This window comes from Bos mutus, chromosome 27 (genome assembly GCF_027580195.1).
Source record: "Bos mutus isolate GX-2022 chromosome 27, NWIPB_WYAK_1.1, whole genome shotgun sequence".
NCBI classification, from domain to species: domain Eukaryota; kingdom Metazoa; phylum Chordata; class Mammalia; order Artiodactyla; family Bovidae; genus Bos; species Bos mutus.
In genome coordinates, this window is record NC_091643.1 from 2,106,108 (window position 1) to 2,125,983 (window position 19,876).

The 19,876-nt window shown below is 44.4% G+C and overlaps 1 protein-coding gene across 1 annotated transcript in view; it reads right to left on the reverse strand.

The window, feature by feature from the left end:
• The window catches only part of ZNF385D (zinc finger protein 385D), a 1,015,555-nt gene extending 1,004,237 nt beyond the window's left edge, over window positions 1-11,318 (reverse strand). Inside the window, exon 1 of the mRNA XM_070364115.1 lies at window positions 11,094-11,318. Coding sequence (XP_070220216.1) covers window positions 11,094-11,199 — 106 coding nt within the window. The 5' untranslated portion in view covers window positions 11,200-11,318. The remainder of the gene's footprint in view (window positions 1-11,093) is intronic.
• Window positions 11,319-19,876: the final 8,558 nt, after the last annotated feature.

Sequence of the window (19,876 nt, forward strand, 5' to 3'; positions counted from 1 at the left end):
AAGAGAAACAAGTATTTGTGCATTCCTAGGAGACTCTGCCAAGCAGGGGGATCACTCACTCGGCCCATTTCTGTTTCCTTCAGGTTAGAAAAACTGAGCACCTTCTAATATTATTTGATTATGCCACGCCTCTAGAGATCACCAGCTCTTCTTACCTTAAATCTTTTATTATTCTGAAACATTCGATGTCTATGATTAAAATAGTGCATTTGATGTAGAAAGATAAAAATAAATTGCAGTCTTTTGCTGCTCTAAACAAAACTAGTTTTTTTGTGTTGTTTTTTTAATCACAAACACATTTGGGAAAGTAGTTAAATTGCCAGGTTTCAAACTATTACAGGGATGGGGTTAAAACAAATTCACTGAGTAACACAGACTTTCCAGACTCGGCTAGTGGACAAGATGATTCACCGTTCTCACGCGGCAAGACCAATGGGAAAGCCGGCGGTAGGGAAAGCACAAGAACGCAGAAACACAGCCTTCAAACTTGGGCATGGCAAGTAGCAGCTTGCTGTAATCAGAACGTAACAGGCAGCATGAACTTATAGAAAGATGCCTTTTGGAGTACCAAATTAGCCTAATCAATTGAGAAACTTATTAATGGGCCTGACAATTTTCCTTAAGGACCACATCAAGGTACAGCAAGTGGCTCTCAAAGTCGCTTTAGCATTTGCATAAAATTAGTCCATCTCTGCACTGAGACAGTGTGCTTAGACAGCCCATCGTGGGGTCCGTTTTGGAGCAATTTTCCAATTAGAGTTTCATTAGTGCTCCTTTAGTACATCGTTTATTGACTGTTCTCGTCTCTATTCCATCCCTACACGATCGCTGCCCCAGGAAATCATCCCAGTGCACGACAGACTCCACAGAGGCCGTGTCCCTGTGCATGTGACAAGGGAAGGAGGCTTTCCGGGTGGCACCAGCAAGCTCAGGCGTGGAGGCAGACACGGCTAGCTCTCGACCCACCCTTACCACCTCTGAGTTATTTGGCCCTGCATAATCACACGGCCTTTCTTTCGTGTTCTCATCTTTTAAAAAACGGTAAACATGGCTAACGGTAACACCTACCCAATTATGGGAAGAAACCAATGAGAAATTCACATGTCATCTTTGTACCTTGTGAAACATTTTTTCAATGTTTTAATATGTGCATTAGAAAAAAAGATAATAAAACTTGCTCTAAATGGACATTGCAATGTGAACCCCATCATTTGTAATGATGACCTTTCTTGTCCTGAATATTATTTCCTTTTTCTTAAATTTTCTTAAGCATGCTAAAATATCCTAATTGGGAAAATTTTACTCTTGTTAAAGTAGGCAATATTTTAAGAAAGGAATTATTTCTTCTAACTTCTTCAGAATTCTGAATAGTTTCTCTTTAACTTTGAAAATTTAAATTAAGAAGACATGTTCTAACTTATGATACAGAAAGAGAACATTTTTTTTCCAGTATCATCTCTTCAGTTAACTTGCCCAGGTTTTTTTTATTTATGAAGAATCAAAAAGGATACATTGGCATCAGACATAATTTATAATTAATAAATAATTAAGAATCATACCACTAATTAAAAAGGAATTTTTATAAGTACGAAGTGCTCATCAAAGTTCATGGGAATTGAAAAAATGGTCTTTTGAAAGCAATTTCCTCAGGTCAAACTCTTCTTTATGAAATGCTAAAAACTTCACTCAACCTACTAAAAAGTCATCAATTAGATAGTAATTGAGCTGTGTCTCCTTTATTTAAGAGAGAGACATTGATAAAACATATCAAAATCTGAGAAATCACACTGTTGTATTTAAGGCATTTTTAGGGTATCTTTAGGCTATTTAGCTCAATTTTCTACAAGTTCTATATCTACCATGTGTGTGAATGTGTGTTTGTGTGTGTGTGTGTTCACTCTTAGTCATGTCCACTCTGCGACCCCATGGACTGACCCTCTAGGCCCTTCTGTCCGTGGATTCCAGGCCAGACTGCTGGAGTGGCTGCCACTTCGTTCTCTAGAGCTATCACATGCTTCTGCTGCTGCTAAGTCGCTTCAGTCTTGTCGGACTCTGTGCAACCCCATAGATGGCAGCCCACCAGGCTCCTCTGTCCCTGGGATTCTCCAGGCCAGACTGCTGCAGTGGGTGGCCATTCCTTCTCTGAGCTATCACATGGCAGGATGTAGTTGTTTACTCATTCAACAAATGTTTGGGGACACCTACTTTGCTCAAGACACTGACAAACGTTTCCGGAGGTAGAAAGATTAATAACACAGCCGCCACCATAATGGGATTATATTTATTATATATCATATTTATTATTATCTCAATTTCTGATGCTCAGGGTGATCTATAAAGAACTGAATTATCAAGAGAAATCCAAGCTCACTCACTGCACCTGACTTACTAATTCTTTAGGCAAATATGGACTTGCCCACAACTCCTACCCCAGAGAAACCCTTACCACTTCTCAAAGGGATCCATTTTCTCAGGTTCCCTAAAGAGTCCAGCTGACTCCAGCTTTCAACTTATCACAAAGAATAAGGGCATAGGGAATTTGTCAAAGGAAGTGGGCTCAACTCACTGGCAAGCAAGCACAGTCAGAGGGTTGTTAAAAGGGCAAAATTTATAAAGCATCGTCTAAGGGGTATATGGACCTCCCATCCTGCTGGAAATTGAAAAGTCTGAAGTTAAGCCAGACCAGAAGGCATCCCAGTAACTACACTGCTCAGTGTTTTGTAAGAAAGGTTCCTATGAAAGTCTCTGCTAGGTAAAGAACAAGGATGTAGTTCACCACATCGTTCAGTTCACTCCAGCAGGACTCATGGCAAAAACCATCTTCGGCCTCAGTAGGAGGAATGGTCTGTCTTTCCCAAACAGCAGAATTCTGACAATATACTTCCATGGGTCTGAGGGTTGTTTAAAAACATGGGTCAAATTTATGAACCATATCCTCCCAGTAGGTACTGTGAGCATGGGTTGGAGTATCCTTACATAGCTTTCCTCTTCTTAAGGAAATTTCTTCTTATCAGGACCTTGCAAATGATTAATTGATTTCTAAACTCTTTGAAGTATAACTCAAATACAGACAAGTGCATAAATTGTATATTCAAACTGATGAATTTTTACAAGTGAATAGACCCGTGTAATCATCACCCAAATCAGGAAACAACATTTTCAGCACCATACCCCCTCCCTCGCCGATAACTATGATGCGTCATTAAGTTCGTTTTGCTTCATTTGAACGTTACATGATGGAATCCTGCTTTGGGAGGGTTTCCGGCCTTTGTTAGTCAACATCATGTTTGGAAGATCATTCATATTTTCGTCTATAATTGCAGTTTATTCATTCTCATCCTAGTCTCTTTTTAATTTAACAACATTGACTGAGCGACTTCACTTTCACTTTTCCCTTTCATGCATTGGAGAAGGAAATGGCAACCCACTCCAGTCTTCTTGCCTGGAGAATCCCAGGGATGGTGGAGCCTGGTGGGCTGCCATCTATGGGGTCGCACAGAGTCAGACACGACTGAAGTGACTTAGCAGTAGCAGTAGCACATTGTTTTTAAAACATCTTAAGCCCGTTAACAACAAAGGTTAAAAAAAAAAAAAAAGACAATGGTTTCTTCACTATGACATCAAACACAGGCAACAAGCCAAAGAAAAAAAAATAGATAAATTGGACTTCTTGAATTTTTTTTAATTGTCCATCAAAAGACACTATCACCAGAGTATAAAGGCAACATACAGAATGGGGATGTTTGCAGATCATACGCCTATTTATGAGTTAGGTTCTAGCATGCATTGCTGTTCAGTCACTTAATCGTGTCCAGCTTTTTATGACCCCATGGACTGTAGCCCACCAGGCTCCTCTGTCCATGGGATTTCCCAGACAAGGATATTGGAGTGGGCTGCCATTTATTTCCTTCTCCAGGGGATCTTCCCGACCCATGGATAGAAACTACTTCTCAGGCATTGGCAGGCAGATTCTTTACCACTGACCCACCAACCAGAAAACCAAACGACTCAATTCAAATATAAGCAAATGACTTGAACAGACATTTCGCCAAAGAAGATATGTAAATGGTCAGCAAGGACATAAAAAGATGTTCCACCTACTAGTCATCAGAGAAATGCAAATTAAAACTACCATGGGACACCACCTCATGCCTTAATGGGCTTTAATACAAGCTTCTGGATAAGCCGGTTACAGAACATGAGTGATGGCAGGGCTTGGAGAAACTGGAACCCTTGTGTATTCGGAATGTAAAATGGTAGAGCCATTGAGGAAAATACTACGGTGGTCCTTCAAAAAATTTAAAATAGGATGACCACATGACCCCGCAATCCCACCTCACGATATACTCCAAAGGCAGCGAATGCAGTCTCAAAGAGATGTTTACACACCACTGTGTGCAGCGAATGCAGTCTCAAAGAGATGTTTACACACCATTGTGTGCAGCAGCACCAAAGGCAGCGAATGCAATCTCAAAGAGACATTTACACACCACTGTGTGCAGTGAGTGCAGAGTCTCAAAGAGACGCTTACACACCAGTGTGTGCAGCAGCACCGCTCACAGTCAGCCAAGTGTGGGAGCCACACAAGCACCCATCAACAGAGGACTGGATAAGCAAAATGTGGTACAGAGAAATGATGGGCTGTTTCCTGCAAAATGCAGTCTATACATGCAGTGGAACGTTTGCTTCCTTAAAAGGAAGATAATTCCGACACGTGCTACCACCTGGATGAGCGTTGAGGACACTATGCTAAGTGAAATAAGCCGGTTACAAAAAGACAAACCCAGCATCATCCCACGTAAAGTATTTGGAGTAGTTGAAATCACAGACAGAATGGTGGTTCCTAGGGGCGGGAGGGAAAGAGGAATGAGGGGCTGTTGTTTAATGGGTATAGAGAGAGTTTTAGTTTCACAACAAGAAAAGAACTCTGGAGACATGTGTGTCAGCGGGGGTTGGGGGGACAGAATCCACAATGATGTGGATGTACTCAGTACTGCAGCTCTGCATGCAAAAATAGCTACAATGGTCATTTTCATATTGTATGGATTTTGCTACTAAAAAACTGGGGAAAGGTAAAGAATAATTATAGGACTTCCCTGGTGGTCTGGTAGATAAGAATCCGCACCTCCACTGCAGATGTGTGATCTCTGGTTAGGGAACTAAGGTCGAAAATCCCCCAGGCTGTGACGCACAGCCAAAAAATAATAATTAAAAACAGTGTCTATTCACTAAGGCCTAAAATTAACTAATGCCTGTTAGAAAAAGAAATGTGAAAAGTAAACAATTCCAAAGAAAAGTTCTTAATTCTCAGTTAAACCAAAAGTCCGATTCACCACAACATTTTAGTAATTGATATTTCTAGTTAATTATGTTATGTGACTGGAGAAGGCAATAGCACCCCACTCCAGTACTCTTGCCTGGAAAATCCCATGGACGGAGGAGCCTGGTGGGCTGCAGTCCATGGGGTCACTAGGAGTCGGACACGACTGAGTGACTTCACTTTCACTTTTCACTTTCATGCATTGGAGAAGGAAATGGCAACCCACTCCAGTACTCTTTGAGCCTGGAGAATCCCAGGGACGGGGGAGCCTGGTGGGCTGCCATCTATGGGGTCGCACAGAGTCGGACACGACTGAAGTGACTTAGCAGCAGCATGTTATGCGACTGATGAAACTCTGTTTCTTTCTCTAAAATTTTACTTTTGTCTCTTTTGTTAAATTTGCTCCTGATTCTCTATTTTATTTCAAGGCGTATATAACACAACCAGAAGGAACAGGGTGCAGAAGCTCTCCCTTCCTGGGTGGGCATATGCTAGTCCTTGGCTCAGCATCTTATCTCCAAGGTGGCTTTAGTAGTAATTCTTTGCGCCCAAAAGTTCAAGGTCTAACATAAAGAGCCAACTGTATTTAATAAAAATACCCACTAAAAAGTAGTATCTGTTTAGAAAGCGTGAAGTCAAAGTGAAGTCGCTCAGTCATTGGACTTCTTGCGACCCATGGACGGTAGCCCTCCAGGCTCCTCTCTTCATGGAATTCTCCAGGCAAGAAAAGAATACTAGAGTGGGCTGCCATCCCCTTCTCCAGAGGATCTTCCTGACCCAGAGACTGAACCTGGGTCTCCCACATAGCAGGTAGATTCTTTACTATCTGAGCCACCAGGGAAGCCCAGTTGTGTAGAATCAGTTCAGTTCAGCCACTCAGTCGTGTCTGACTCTTGGCGACCCCATGGACTGCAGCATGCCAGGCCTCCCTGTCCACCAGCAACTCCCAGAGCTTGCTCAAACTCGTGTCCGTCGCATCAGTGATGCCATCAAACCATCTCATCCTCTGTCGTCTCCTCCTCCTGCCCTCAATCTTTCCCAGCATCAGGGTCTTTTCCAATGAGTCAGTTCTTCGCATCAGCTGGCCAAAGTACTGGAGTTTCAGCTTCAGCATCAGTCCTTCCACAGCTTTTAAGGAACAGACAAGGAGATGAACCCAGGCATTCTATTTCTTGAGTTCACGCCCTTAAATGTTACACCTTGGTAACCAACTATTTTGTCTCTGTGAGTTTAATGTCATATTTTACTATGAGTGTAAAATATGTAACCACCTGAGAATCAATCCAGCAGCTTAAATCTCTGTTCTTTAAATTCTTATTGCTCTGGATAGATTTGGTACCCAGGCTAAACTCTCAGAAGTTGTTCTCAACAAAATGCAATTTAAAATCTCAATTTTTCAAGATGCCTTCTAGAGTTTTATGTGTATTCCTCTGTTTAAGTGGAAGTAAAGATATTATAAGAACATTCACTCACTTTTCTTTCACTTCTTGAGGGTAGATGAAAGATCGTTAAAGGAGAAAGAAGTCTCTAATAATTTTAATAATACATTATAAAATAATTGTGAATACCTCTTTAGATATAAAAACAGAATACATGACAAGGTCACAAAAAACCTAAATTGAGAACATCTGACCCCATGTTATGAGAAACCCTTAGGAAAATCCTCAAATAGACTTCTCTAATACTAAACTGTAATAATATTTTTTTTCTTCTCATGGAGACAGATTGGGTTAAACTCAGGATATTCCAAGATGGGTACTGTTTGAAGATGGGCTACATGACTGCATGGAAGGAAAATAAGGACTCCTTCATGGCAAACGTCTCACTTAAACCCCCTGCGTAGAAGTGCTGGCTGCTTGCTTGCTTGGATGACATAATTAAGCCACTAAGTTGTCTAGACGGCCCTCTTCCACTCTAGGACTGTGTTCTAGCATCCTATCTCAGTCCATCAGCAGGGTAGAAGGACGAGAGTCTTCAGCCTAGACAGAATCCCAAAAGTGGTCTAGAATTACCCAGGTGGGATTAAAAATCACATTTAAAATGGACTAAAGACCGTGACAGAATCTGAGTCATCTCAGCCGCTCAGTGTCTTCAGACTTCTTTCTCATTGCAATTTTTCTCTTAAAGTTAAGGCTAGGTTATTCCAGAAAGGGGAGTGATTGCTAATTTTAGTAGGCTCTAGAAGATATAAATTAACACATTTTTAATGTACTGGAATTTTAAAATTGATCTACAATGTGTTATTCACTGGTTCAAAAGATTAATTATATTTAAGAATTCTCAGCCTGCACTCGATTTGAGCTGCTCTAGGTTTCCTAAGAGGTTATTTAAGTGCTTGCTTGGTTGTCAACCTACGGGCCTCATTTTATTCAAACTCTCACTTTAGAGCCCTTGTCAAAAAACTAAGAAGTGTCATCCACCTTGAGTTCTCAGCTCTTGAAACATTCAAAATTACATATCCTTCCCCAATATTAGTTTCTTCAAACTGTGATGTCAGTGACTCTAATGCTTATGGAGTTTAAGTCACTTTTCAGAGATCTGATTGTTCAAATCACCAGATAATATAAAAACCGATTAGTCTTACTATGCAAATACTGAATTTTAAAAACACAGGAGGACATGTTCATGTAATTATAAGGTTAAATCATTTATAAGACTCCCACTGTCATAAAATATTTTTCAATTCAAGTTTATAATTAGTTTCAATACTTTACTTCTAAGGTTAAATATACTAGCCTCTATAACAACCTCATTATTTCAAAAACAAACAGAACCTCTAGGCAAGTTATTACGGTGCTATTTTTATACTCCTGATAAAATGCTTACATATTCAGAAATGTATTCTTTTCAGTAGGCAAAATATGTGTTTCAGACTTCAACTACATCAAAAGACAACAGTGTATATATCATGTGACATTAAGTTACTACTAGAAAATACAATTTAACTCTCAAACAATAGAGAAGCTATGGCAATAACCACTAGTTTACTGGTTCACTGCGATGTCAGTTTATTTGAAAATATTAAGATACCATGCAAATGCAGTGAAACATAGTAAAAGATCTTCCTCAAAGATCCTCTACTTCCCAAAGCTGCTCCCACTTCTGAAATATTAATAGCAGAGTGTCCCAATGGATTTATACACTTTTGTTTGAAAATTCCATATGTACAGTCAAATCAGATCTGTGATTTATCACTATTCCCCAAAGAAGCATAACAACAGCTTGTGAAGAAACATGACAAACACATCTTATTTGGTGCTCTTGCTCTTAGTTTAAAAAACAAAACAAAACTCAAAATCTTTAGACAGGCACTGACATAACTGATCTGAGGAACTCACAAGCAATGAGTTTATAAAGTTGGAGATGACAAGAAAATAATGGAAAATGTGTACTCAGCAACCTGCATACACTTTGCAGAGCAATAAGAAACTCAACATCTTAATTAAATTTCAAATAAAATAACCCTAAATTAGACGTGAATCTTTTAGCCAGAGTTGTTATTACAGATGAAACACTGTGTTTTGTTGAATTGCAAACATGTTTCATTATTAAACTTTTGATACACCTAGTAAATAGCAAATCACAGCAGGGGGTGTAATTGTTTTGGAAATACTGCTGGAAATAAAGATGAAACTTTAAAACAAGCTGTTAGTGTCTCTTAACAGAAATTCAACATCCTGTTAGGATCTGAGCATTAATTATAAGCTGGCTGAAATATGAGAATATCCAGGTAGACCACAGGATAATGCTACAGATTCATTCAAAGATATGCTTGATGTTATATTAAATCACATACTTCTAATAGAAGGGCTATAATATAGTTCTATAACTGATTGATAATAACAAGGCTCAAGGAGGGACTGTCATTAAGGTAAATACCAAGAGCTCATCATTTAGACCTCTCTAGAGCTGGCAGGTGCAATTAAATAAATGCCACACAATTGTCACTCTGTGATTTTAAGTTACAAGCTCCACACCTGTTACAATAAGAATACATTTGAAACAGCTGTGGATGAATCAATCCATGAGAGTGTCATCACCTGAGTAACTTTTCAGGGGATTTGGAATGTAGAGGTTGTCCTCCCACTTTTCAAGAGTCTCACAGAGGTGCTGGTCATGGAACTACTCTGGAGTCCAGCGGCCTAGGGCTCCCAAACACTGACTCTCGACCTTTCCCAAATGTATCTCTGAAGGCTGCCTTTCCTTACCCACAAAGTGAGGATGGAAAAGGCGCTGCCTTCTTGGGATATTTGCAGCTGCAATAAAGCCTTGAATACACTTCCTGATGTGCAGTGAATGGGGAACACTTGTTAGATGCCATTACTACTGCTATTAAGGTTGATGTCACTATTACTATTAAGTGACCCCGAAGGGCCTTAGGCCACTTTGTCACAGAGCAAAAATAGTCCAGAGGTCCTAACTTTTGGTTCAAGTCACTTTCTCCTACACCAGAGTTTCCAAACTCCAGTTATTTAAATCTAAGATGATACATTAACTCAAGATATGTGCTCACCCCCCAGTCTATATTTTAGCTGCATTCCAAGAGGCTGCAAGTTCATTTCTGAGGAACATCAAGGAAAGGAGAAGAAACTGCAGCAAAACCCAGCCATGCTGGGCTGCATCAATCTCCATAATTCGAAATGACCCACATTTGCCTTTCATGCTTGGAGACCAGAGACCAGGGCCTGAATTATCCAGGACAAGTCAGGGGGTGGCACGAAAACCCAGAGGAACGGACACCGTCCACTGGATCGCAAGGGACACAGCGCACAGGAATGAGGCAGACACTGGAAAGTCACGTTTAACAGGCCGACTAGCAAACTGCCTCAAAAGAAGAAACATTTCCTCATCACATTTCCAAAAAGCAGCACAGGAATGTCCTAGAAAAGCACCAGTTCAAGGGTTCATTGGTCACACCCACAAACAGAAGGACGGTCTCCCAATTCGGTTTAGGGTTCCAGGTCTTGGAGAGGCTAACATGCAGAAAGGGCACGTCCCTCCTTAGTCCAGCCGAGCTCAGGCTAAAGGAGGACACGGCCTTTCCTCCAGAAACTCGCAGGATGCGGCCAGGTCTAAACGTAAGGCGCTCAGATCAGGAGCTGGGCATTTCACCGGGGGGGCGGGGGGGAACTCCTTCCTGAGCACAGCTCTTTTCCCTGTGGACCCCAATTTACACGCACAAGAAAACTTTTCCCAAAGGGCAAGAAGTCGCGGGGTACCGCAGACCCCCCGCGCTCACTTCTAACCGGGTCCGGGAGCCCCGGAGGTGGATGCCATCCAGGGGCGCCTATATGACCTCGGCTCCCCACCCCCGCTCTGAAAGTCTAAACGGTGCCCCTGGAGAGAGGCTTCCTGCAGCTCAACAGCTTCTCGCGGGGAAAGGCGGACAGCGGAGGGGCAGCCAGCCTGCTGCTCTCCTACCCCAACAAGTTCGCCGCTTGCCCGAGGAGGCAGCGCGCCCCACGCCGCGGAGACGGGCGGCGGCGTCCACCCCGGCGAGCCCGCCCGCGCCCGATGGCCGGGCCAGGCTGCCCCTCGCGCCCCTCCGCTGCCCCCGACGCCCTGGTCCTCAGCAGCCTCTGTGTCCGGAGACCCTGGAGCTCCGCACCCCCCACTCGCGCCGCCTCTCCGCTGGGCGAGGGGACAAGGGTGGCGGCGGGGGTCCCCGGCAGGCAGGCGACCGCGCGCAAATACACCCCGCGGGGGCGCACCCTCGGCGCCCGGCCGCGCACCCCCGCCAACTCCCCAGCCGCCGCTCGGGCGCTGAACTTACCGGGGCCGGGCGGCGCTGGGGGCGAGCCCAGCGGCTTCTCTCTCCTTCCTCCCGCCGAGCCCTTCATCTTCCTGCCGGCCGCAGCCCGGCGCCCCGGCCCAGGCATCGGGGGTGGGGGCCCCGGGGCGCACGGCGGCGGGGGACGGCCCGGCGCGCCGGGCGAGCGGCCCCGGGCGCGGGCGGCAGGTGCGGTCAGCGCGCCTCTCTCCGGCGCGGCCCGGCCCAGCCCAGGTGCGCCCCGGGGCCCGGGAGCGAGCGAGGGCGCCGCGGGGAAGCCAGGAACGGGCGGGAGGCCGGGGCTGGCTGTCAGCGAGTGAGCGGCTCGTGGAGTGAAGGCGAGCGCGGGGCGGAGGGACGCATCCAGGAGCGAGACAGTGGGGACGAGCTCCCGCGCGGCGCCGAGCGCGGCTCTCCTCCCGCGCGCTCGGGTCCTTTATCCCCGGGGCTGGCTGCAGGTACCTGCGGACCACTCCCCTCTCCCCAGCCTGCCACCCTCCCCCGCTCTCTCAGTCGTTAACCTCCACCCCCCGCGCAGACACGAAGTGGGAGTGACGGGGTGAAGCTACTGCAGATCCGCAGGGAGCCCTGTCTCCACAAATCCTGCGTGTTCATCCCTCTGAGGGGCACGCGTCCTCCCGAGACTCGCCTCCCCTCCCATTTTCCTGGCCCCCTGCCTCCCCCTCCCTCACTCCAGGTAGAGGGTGTGAAAACACACCCTTGGTTGTCCAGGTCGAGGACCTAGAGGGGTCCTTCCCAAACTTCACTGTGCGGGGCAATCACCCAGGGTTCGTGCTAAAGTTCGTATTCAGATCCCACTGGACTGGAATGGGGCTTGAGGTTCTGCGTGTTTAATTAGGAGGCAGGGGCTGCTGATCCAAGGACCACGTTTTAAGTGACAAAACGGGGAGGAACAAAGCGAACCTGCGTTCTGATCTCAGCTGAGCCACTGTTTGTAAGATGACTTGGAATCACAGGTCGCCAAGGCACTCAGATTTTAGGATGCTGTGGAAGCCAAATGGAGCGAAAAGATAAAACGCTCTACAGGTACAGGGCTCTCGTTGTTGTCTTTAATAATTACTATTGATAAAATCCTTAGGAACTCGAGTACTGGTGAATGTGTATAGGAAGACTGTAATTTGCAACCCCTTATGTTCTCAAGAGAAGCTCTAAAACCAGCCAGCAGTGTTGTTCTGCTTAGTTGCTCAGCGGCACCAGACTCTTCCTGACCCCGTGGACTGTAGCCCGCCAGCCTGCTCCGTCCATGGGATTCTCCAGGCAGGAACGCTGAGATGGGCTGCCACGCCCTCCTCCAGGGGATCTTCCCAACCCAGGGATTGGACCCATGTCTCCCACATTGCAGGTGGATTCTTTACCATCTGAGCCACCAACCAGCAGTGACCACCGCACAAACACACCATCATTTAGAAAGAAAATGCTAAGAAACATCCTTCCAGGGCTAGTCTAGAAGACTGATCTGATATAACAAGTTGATAAGACCTAGAATCAGACAACAGCAGAGCTGTAGAAAGAACGGAAGCCATCGGCAAGGGGCCCTGAGGTAGAAACGGTGATAACACTGCTGGGAAGTTAAAGACAAAGGTGCTTCAAAGGAGGCATTTCTGAGACTCGCATTGTGTGATTTGTTCAAGATCCCTCTGTGGTTCTGAGTCTGGACTGAAAAATTCGGGACACCGAGCTGAGATGTCAGTCCAGTGTTAACACCACCCCTTCCAATGCAGACAGTGCAGGTCCAAACCCGGTGGGGGACCTAAGAACACACGTGTCTTGCAGCCAGAAAACCAACGCATGAAACAGAAGCAATACTGTAACAAATTCAATAATCATTTAAAAATGATCCACATTAAAAAAAATCTTAAAGAATTAATTCATCAAGAAGGGAACCTCCAGTTGCTTGGTTTTATTTTATGTTTTGTTTCTTTGGCAAAGGCTATCAGTTAAAGAATCTATCTACAGTGCAGGAGACCCAGGTTTGATCCCTTGATTGGGAAGATCCCCTGGAGGAGGAAATGGCAACCCACTCCAGTCTTCTTGCCTGGGAAATCCCATGGACAGAGGAGCCTGGCGGGCTACAGTCCATGGGGTCATGAAGAGTCAGACATGACTGAGCAACTAAACCACTGCTGCCATCAGCTGAGTTCTCTGCGGACACTTCTGGTCAGAGCCTCGGGCAGATGTTCAGGTGGGGTGCTTACACACAGAAGCTTGGGCCTTGCTCTGGGGAAGCAGGCTGTGGACTAGAGCTTGTGCTGTCTCCCATGTCTGAGAAATGTGGGATGTGTCTAGGATGGAAAATGATTGGGAGAATGTGCAGTTTCCGAGGTAGAGGAGAGAAAGGATCAAAGTGCTCAGGACAGCAGGCTGGAGCTCCGTGACCTCCCCAGTTCCTACGGGTCATCATTTGTAAAACGTGGATTCACAGGGGATGGCTGGAGCTCTGCATAAAGGACTTGTGAGGCCTGGGGAAGACAGTGCACTGTTTTCTCATTGATATTTTTTGCTCTCTCCTGTAGGGTCTTAGAGGGCAGGAGAATACGTATCACTCTCAGTTACAGCTCCAACACCTAACTGTTTGGTACACAGTAAGTCTTGGACTGCAAGGAGATCCAACCAGTCAATCCTAAAGAACATCAAGCCTGCACATTCATTGGAAGGACTGATGCTAAAGCTGAAGCTCCAATACTTTGGCCACTTGATGTGAAGAGCTGACTCATTAGAAAAACCCTGATGCTGGGAAAGATTGAAGGTGAAAGGAGAAGAGGGCAGCAGGGGATGAGATGGTTAGATAGCATCACCGACTCAATGGACATGAACTTGAGCAAACTCCAGGAAGTGGTGAAGGACAGGGAAACCTTGTGTGCTGCAATCCATGGGGTAGCAAAGAGCCGGACTTAGAGAATAACAACAACAGGCTCTAGAAATGTTTATTGAATGAATAAATTAATAATTCAGTAGGAAAAAGAAGAGTACAACCAAATCACAATTTAAAATATGAGAAGACATGGCTATGTGGGTTCTGCTCTTCAAGTGTTGTAGACACCAAGTCAGGGCAACGCTTTGTGACAGAGATGAATATAGGTAACAGATGGCCTAGATAGCTTAAAGGGGAAATATTAATACACATTGGGAAAGCTTTTGATTTTGTTTTAGGAAGGGATGGGATTTTAAAGAGTTCATTGATTACACTCAAGAGGATTTTTGTATTAGAAAGGTATCTGAGTGGCAAAGGAATTAAAGAAGGATGTTAGTCCAGTTTCTTTAAAGGATACTCTATCAGGTGAAGATGAAAAAGAGAAATTTGGGGTAGAGGGCTCATAACAGAATTGAGAAAGGCTATTCCTTTGTAGCAAAAGAAAGTCCAAACAAACTCTGTTGATGGGGTTAAGGGACCACAAGCGAGGGAGAGGAGTTCCAGGGGAGAGAAAGGAAGAACTGATTGAGCAATAGCTGGAAAGAGAAGCAGCTAGCGAGCCAGGAGTGTAGGAAATCCATCTCAGCAGAGAAAAGGGTCACCTCTTCCTCAGAAACAAGAACAAAGGTGGGAACAAGACGTATCAAGATTTTAAAGTGCCACGGCAAGAAGTGAGAAAGGCTCTCATTATCTTGCCCCTGTGTGTCCAAGAAAACAGAGATGAGCCTTCTACCGAGACCTTGTGATCGGCCAGAAATAATGCTTCGAGCTAGGACATTGGAGAAAGCACTCGGAACAAGTTGGAGCAGGGATATTGTAGTAAGTCCATAGGTATGTAAAGAAAAACCACGAAGTGATCCCACCACAGGCATATAGGCTCTGGGGTAAAAATATACATTTATTATAATGAAATACAGTTGGCATTTTTATTGGTTGCTCTCCCAGCAGTATTCAAAGACCTTAGTACCCAAAGAAAGCATGCAGCATGGTTTACCCGAGTTAATCACCAGCAGAGTAGAACTGATGGGAGGTCAGCCAAGTGGGGGTTTCGTGGAGTGGAACTGGAGAGGAGGGACTCGCAAAGCTTTCAGCCCTGGGTTTCACTTGCCACATGCCACCTGCACTGTGTGAGGCTGTGTACAGTTATCTCTGTCGGCCTTTATTTTTTTTTTCATGGTAAAGTGGAATAAGGCTATGTAACCCTCGTCTTGGGCTTCCCAGGTGGTAAGTAATCCACCTGCCAATGCAGGAAACATGAGTTCAATCCCTGAGTCAAGAAGACTCCCTGGAGAAGGAAATGGTGACCCACTCCAATATTCTTGCCTGATGAATCCCATGGACAGAGGAGCCTGGTGGGCTACAGTCCATGGGATGGCAAAGAGGCAGATATGACTTAGCAACTAAACAATGCCCTTTAGCATTGGGCTTTTGTAATAAAATAAGCTACTGTGGGTAAAGCAGTGGTTTTCAGACTAAAGCAAGTACCCTCAAATCACCTGAGTATTTTTCAAAACATAGGTTACTGATCCCCACCCCCAGAGCTGTTGACTTGTTAGATCTTGGGTGGGTTTGGGGAATTTGTATTCCTAGTAACAAGTTTAGCAGTGATGCTGTTGCTCCTGGTCTGCAGAACCACCCTTTGCAAACTCCTGCTGAAAAGCATGTGATGCCTGGTACATACTTAAGTACTAGATACCGGGGAGCTAGTATTTAGGGTCAACTCACAGTATGAGAGCTGAAGATAGAGGCTGAGCTGAAAATGCTATAAATGGAAAAAGTCAGTGATGGATGGAGGTTTTGGGGGAGACACTGAGAATTTAAGGCCATCAAAATGAAGATCCTATTTAATGCAAGTTAAGTTAAAGAAATGGAGAGGGAAATGGCAACCCACTCCAGTATTCTTGCCTGGGGAATTCCATGGACAGAGGAGCCTGGAGGGTTTCAGTCCATGGGGTCACAGAGAACCAGACGCAACTGAGTGACTGGGCACACACACAAGTTTTAGGAGAAATTCAGCATCGGAGGTTTTTCTAAGAGTTCAGAATCTTGGAGATCAAATTACACTTAGTCCAGTTCAGGCGCTCAGTCATGTCCGACCTTGTGACCCCATGGACTAGGGGTCTCTGTCCATCACCAACTCCCAGAGCTTGCTCAAACTCATGTCCACTGAGCCCAACACTTTCTAAAATGGTGGTTTATAATAATAAAGTGCCATAACAATTAAATCAGATCATAGAAAGAGAAGGCTAGGCTCAGGGAGGCTGTTAGCAGGGCAGGCAGCACCGGTGCTGGGACTGAACTAAGAGTGAGTCTCTGGGCTTTGGAAGCTGCTCAGACACAGGGGTCAGGAATGTTACATAAACATCATTGTCAGGTGAAGATTTGCAAATCCCAGGCTGCCATGCAATCTCACTCCAGGAAACTGAGTAACTTGGAATCCATGTGGCTTCTTTAAGAGGAAACTTCAACACAAATCTAGACCTAGTGTATCAACATAATTAATAAGCAGCACATCTGCGAGGGCTTAGACTAGAGCTTCCATTGATTAAACCAGTCCTGGGCCTCCGTGCCCCACCGTCTCCTGCATTGTGTCCAATGCTGTGGTAGGGCTGTTTAAAATCAGAATAAAGTCACTCTTCAGACATGAGAAAATAGGCTCCAAGAGATTAAGTCAATTCCCTGAAATGATACCTGATAAAATCCAATATGATGATAAATCATATATGATTTCCACTCTATGCATATACACCCCCAAATTCATTGTGTGAGGCCACCATCACCCTGATACCAAAACCAGACAAAGATATTACAGAAAAGATATCTACAGGCTAATATCACTGATGAACACAGATGCAAAAATCTCAACAAAATACTCGAAAACTGAATCCAACAGCATATTGAGAGGCTCACACACCAAAGTGGGCTTTGTCTCAGGGATGCAAGGACCCTTCAGTATACACAAATCAATCAATGTGATACACCATATTAACAAATTAACAGATGAAAACCACATGATCATCTCAATAGTTATAGAAAAAGCTTTTGAAAAAAGTCCAACACCCATTTATGACACACACAAAAAAACTTCCCCAGAGAGTGGGCATAGAGGGAACATACGTCAACATAATAAAGGCCGTATATGACAAACCCACCGCAAACATCATTCCCGATGATGAAACACCGAACGCCTTCCCTCTGACATCATACCTGTTCTTTCTGTTTTAGGTTGCATTCTTCAGTAAGCAGACTCTGGAGACATGAAAATCCATGTGCAGGAAGTTTAATGGGGGTCTCCTTAAGATCAGGACTTGAGACAGACTAAAGGAAGTTGGGTTGTCTGAAGGGAGAAGTTGAACGTCAATGCAGTCTCAACAGAGGGCTCAGTCAGTTCTACAGGAGCTCTGGACCACAATGGCCCTGCAGAATCATCCTGATCTGAGGACAGAGAACCAAGTACCCTTAAATCAACTGGTTATTCCGGGTAATCAGAATTTAGTTCACAGAAAAGCCTGTAAAACTAACTTTCTCAAGTATTTTAATATTTAATCATCTCTGCTTTATAGCAAACCAAAGAAGACTCTCTTGAATGCAGCAATTATTTTAATGAACTATTATTTGCAAAGTACTGTGAAGTACTTTGGGAGAACACATGTGTATTTAGATCATACATTCAGTGTCATATAACTTGAGTTTAGAAGTACACTTGACCCCTAAACAACAGATTTGATCTGCCCCGGTCCTCTTACATTTAGATATTTTTCAATAATAAATACTGTAGGACTATGCTGTCTGCGGTTGGTTGAGTCTTTGGATCTGGAACTGTGTATGTGGAGGGCCAGCTATTGGTTATATTTAGATTTTCTACTTCCTAGACAGGAGGTTTCCCTAGGCCCTAATTTGTTCAAGGGTCAACGGTACAGTGAACTATACACAGGTAAGTTGTCTGTAAAATGAATATATTGATAGTATCTATCTTATAGGGTAGATCTGAGGATTAAAAAGACTGCCACAAAAGTAAATGCTATCAAAGTATTTGAGGGTCTTTTCCTAACTACAGTAGGTGGAAATGAAATGTTTTGCAAAATAAAAATAACAAAGTTATTTAAAAAGAAGTTTGTGATAAGTTTAGGGTAAGAAGTTATTTTATCTGAAAAAAAAAATTTAATGAAGGAGAAGGAATTTAGCTGAGTCTTCAAGAACAGGCTGGACTTTGAAAGGCAAAAAGAATGAGGAGGGTAAGAATGCACTCCAGGGAGTACAAGCAGGATGAACAAACGTGTAGGAGACGGAGGCTTAGAATTTTTTTGAGGGCCAGCAAATGGGCCAGCTCGTCGCGAACATAAAGGAAAGGTGGGGGACGTTGCGGATGGTTTTCGATTTCTGGTTGATTGTTGTGACTGTAATTAGAAGAGAAGGAAGAGGGGACTTTTTGAGCAAATTGAGAGTGTAAACAAAGCGTGGTTTAGGAGAATCAAGGTGTGCACGGCTGAATCTAAGAAAGTTGCAAGGTATTTCTGTTTCTTATCCCTGCCCCAGCGCACCTGTTTTCCCGGAGGGCGCTTCTCTCTCTGAGCCGTGATTCTCCAAGTGTTGTTGCTGGACCACAGCACCAGCATCACCGGGCAGGCATCGCCTCTGGCCGCACCCCGACCTGCCGAAGCAGAAATTAACATGTGGTCCCAGCAGTCTGTTTCAACAAGCCCTCCAGGTGACGCTGACACAAGCTCAAATTTTAGAATCCAGGCTCCCAGCGCTCCTAGAACACATTTTCTCTGGAGCAATCATCCTCTGGAATAACCCGGAGCATGTCTCTTTCCCAGCTCTCTAGAGAACATGATTGCTGTCTCCTAACATCTTTGCAGACTGTCTCTGACCAAATGACTCAGCACTTGAACTCTGCGGTGCTGATATGTGGATCAGATTGGTTTTAAACAGGTTTTCAGGATAAATCTTTAATATAAATTCCCTTCCATTTGATTCAGGTGTGAAATACCTTGGCATCAAAATTTCTATTTTAATAGAACTAGGTGATCAGAAAAAAAAAAAAATCCTCAGAGAAAACCTCATGAGATATCAGAAAGGGGTCATTGATTAGTGCATTATTTTAAAGATAAGAAACAAAGTCCTTTTCCATTACTAGTAAAACTCTAAAATGGCTAATGAAAACACTTATTAAATTATAGCAAAAAAAAGGTTCCAAATAATTAGATCTTGGATATTGAGAAGGGACTCTAGGCCAACAGAGTTTGTTTCTGAATACATGTTAAATAAGAATACATGTACATACAGAGCATATCTGTGAGTGTCTGGGGGTGTTGGATCTTTCATATCAACGGATGGGAAGTTGAAAGAAAGAGAAGGAAGTGACAATTAGGTGAACTCAGGTTGGAGGAGCTCGTGGAGAGGACCTGACCTCTAGTTGATGGGAGAACCGGAACCCTGACAATCAGAGGTGCCTCACTCCCTCCCTTGTCCTTGAAACGTACACCCTGCTGAACCTGCCCGCTGCTGCTGCTAAGTCACTTCAGTCGTGTCTGACTCTGTGCGACCCCATAGATGACAGCCCATCAGGCTCCCCCGTCCCTGGGATTCTCCAGGCAAGAGCATTGGAGTGGGGTGCCATTTCCTTCTCCAATGCATGAAAGTGAAAAGTGAAAGTGAAGTCGCTTAGTCGTGTCCAACCCTCAGCGACCCCATGGACTTCAGCCTTCCAGGCTCCTCCATCCATGGGATTTTCCAGGCAAGAGTAATGAGTAGGGTGCCATTGCCTTCTCCGGAACCTGCCCGCAGTGGGAGCCATTTACAAGGACTCATGTGGACTGAATACCCAACTGGGCCCAGTGAATGTCTCTGT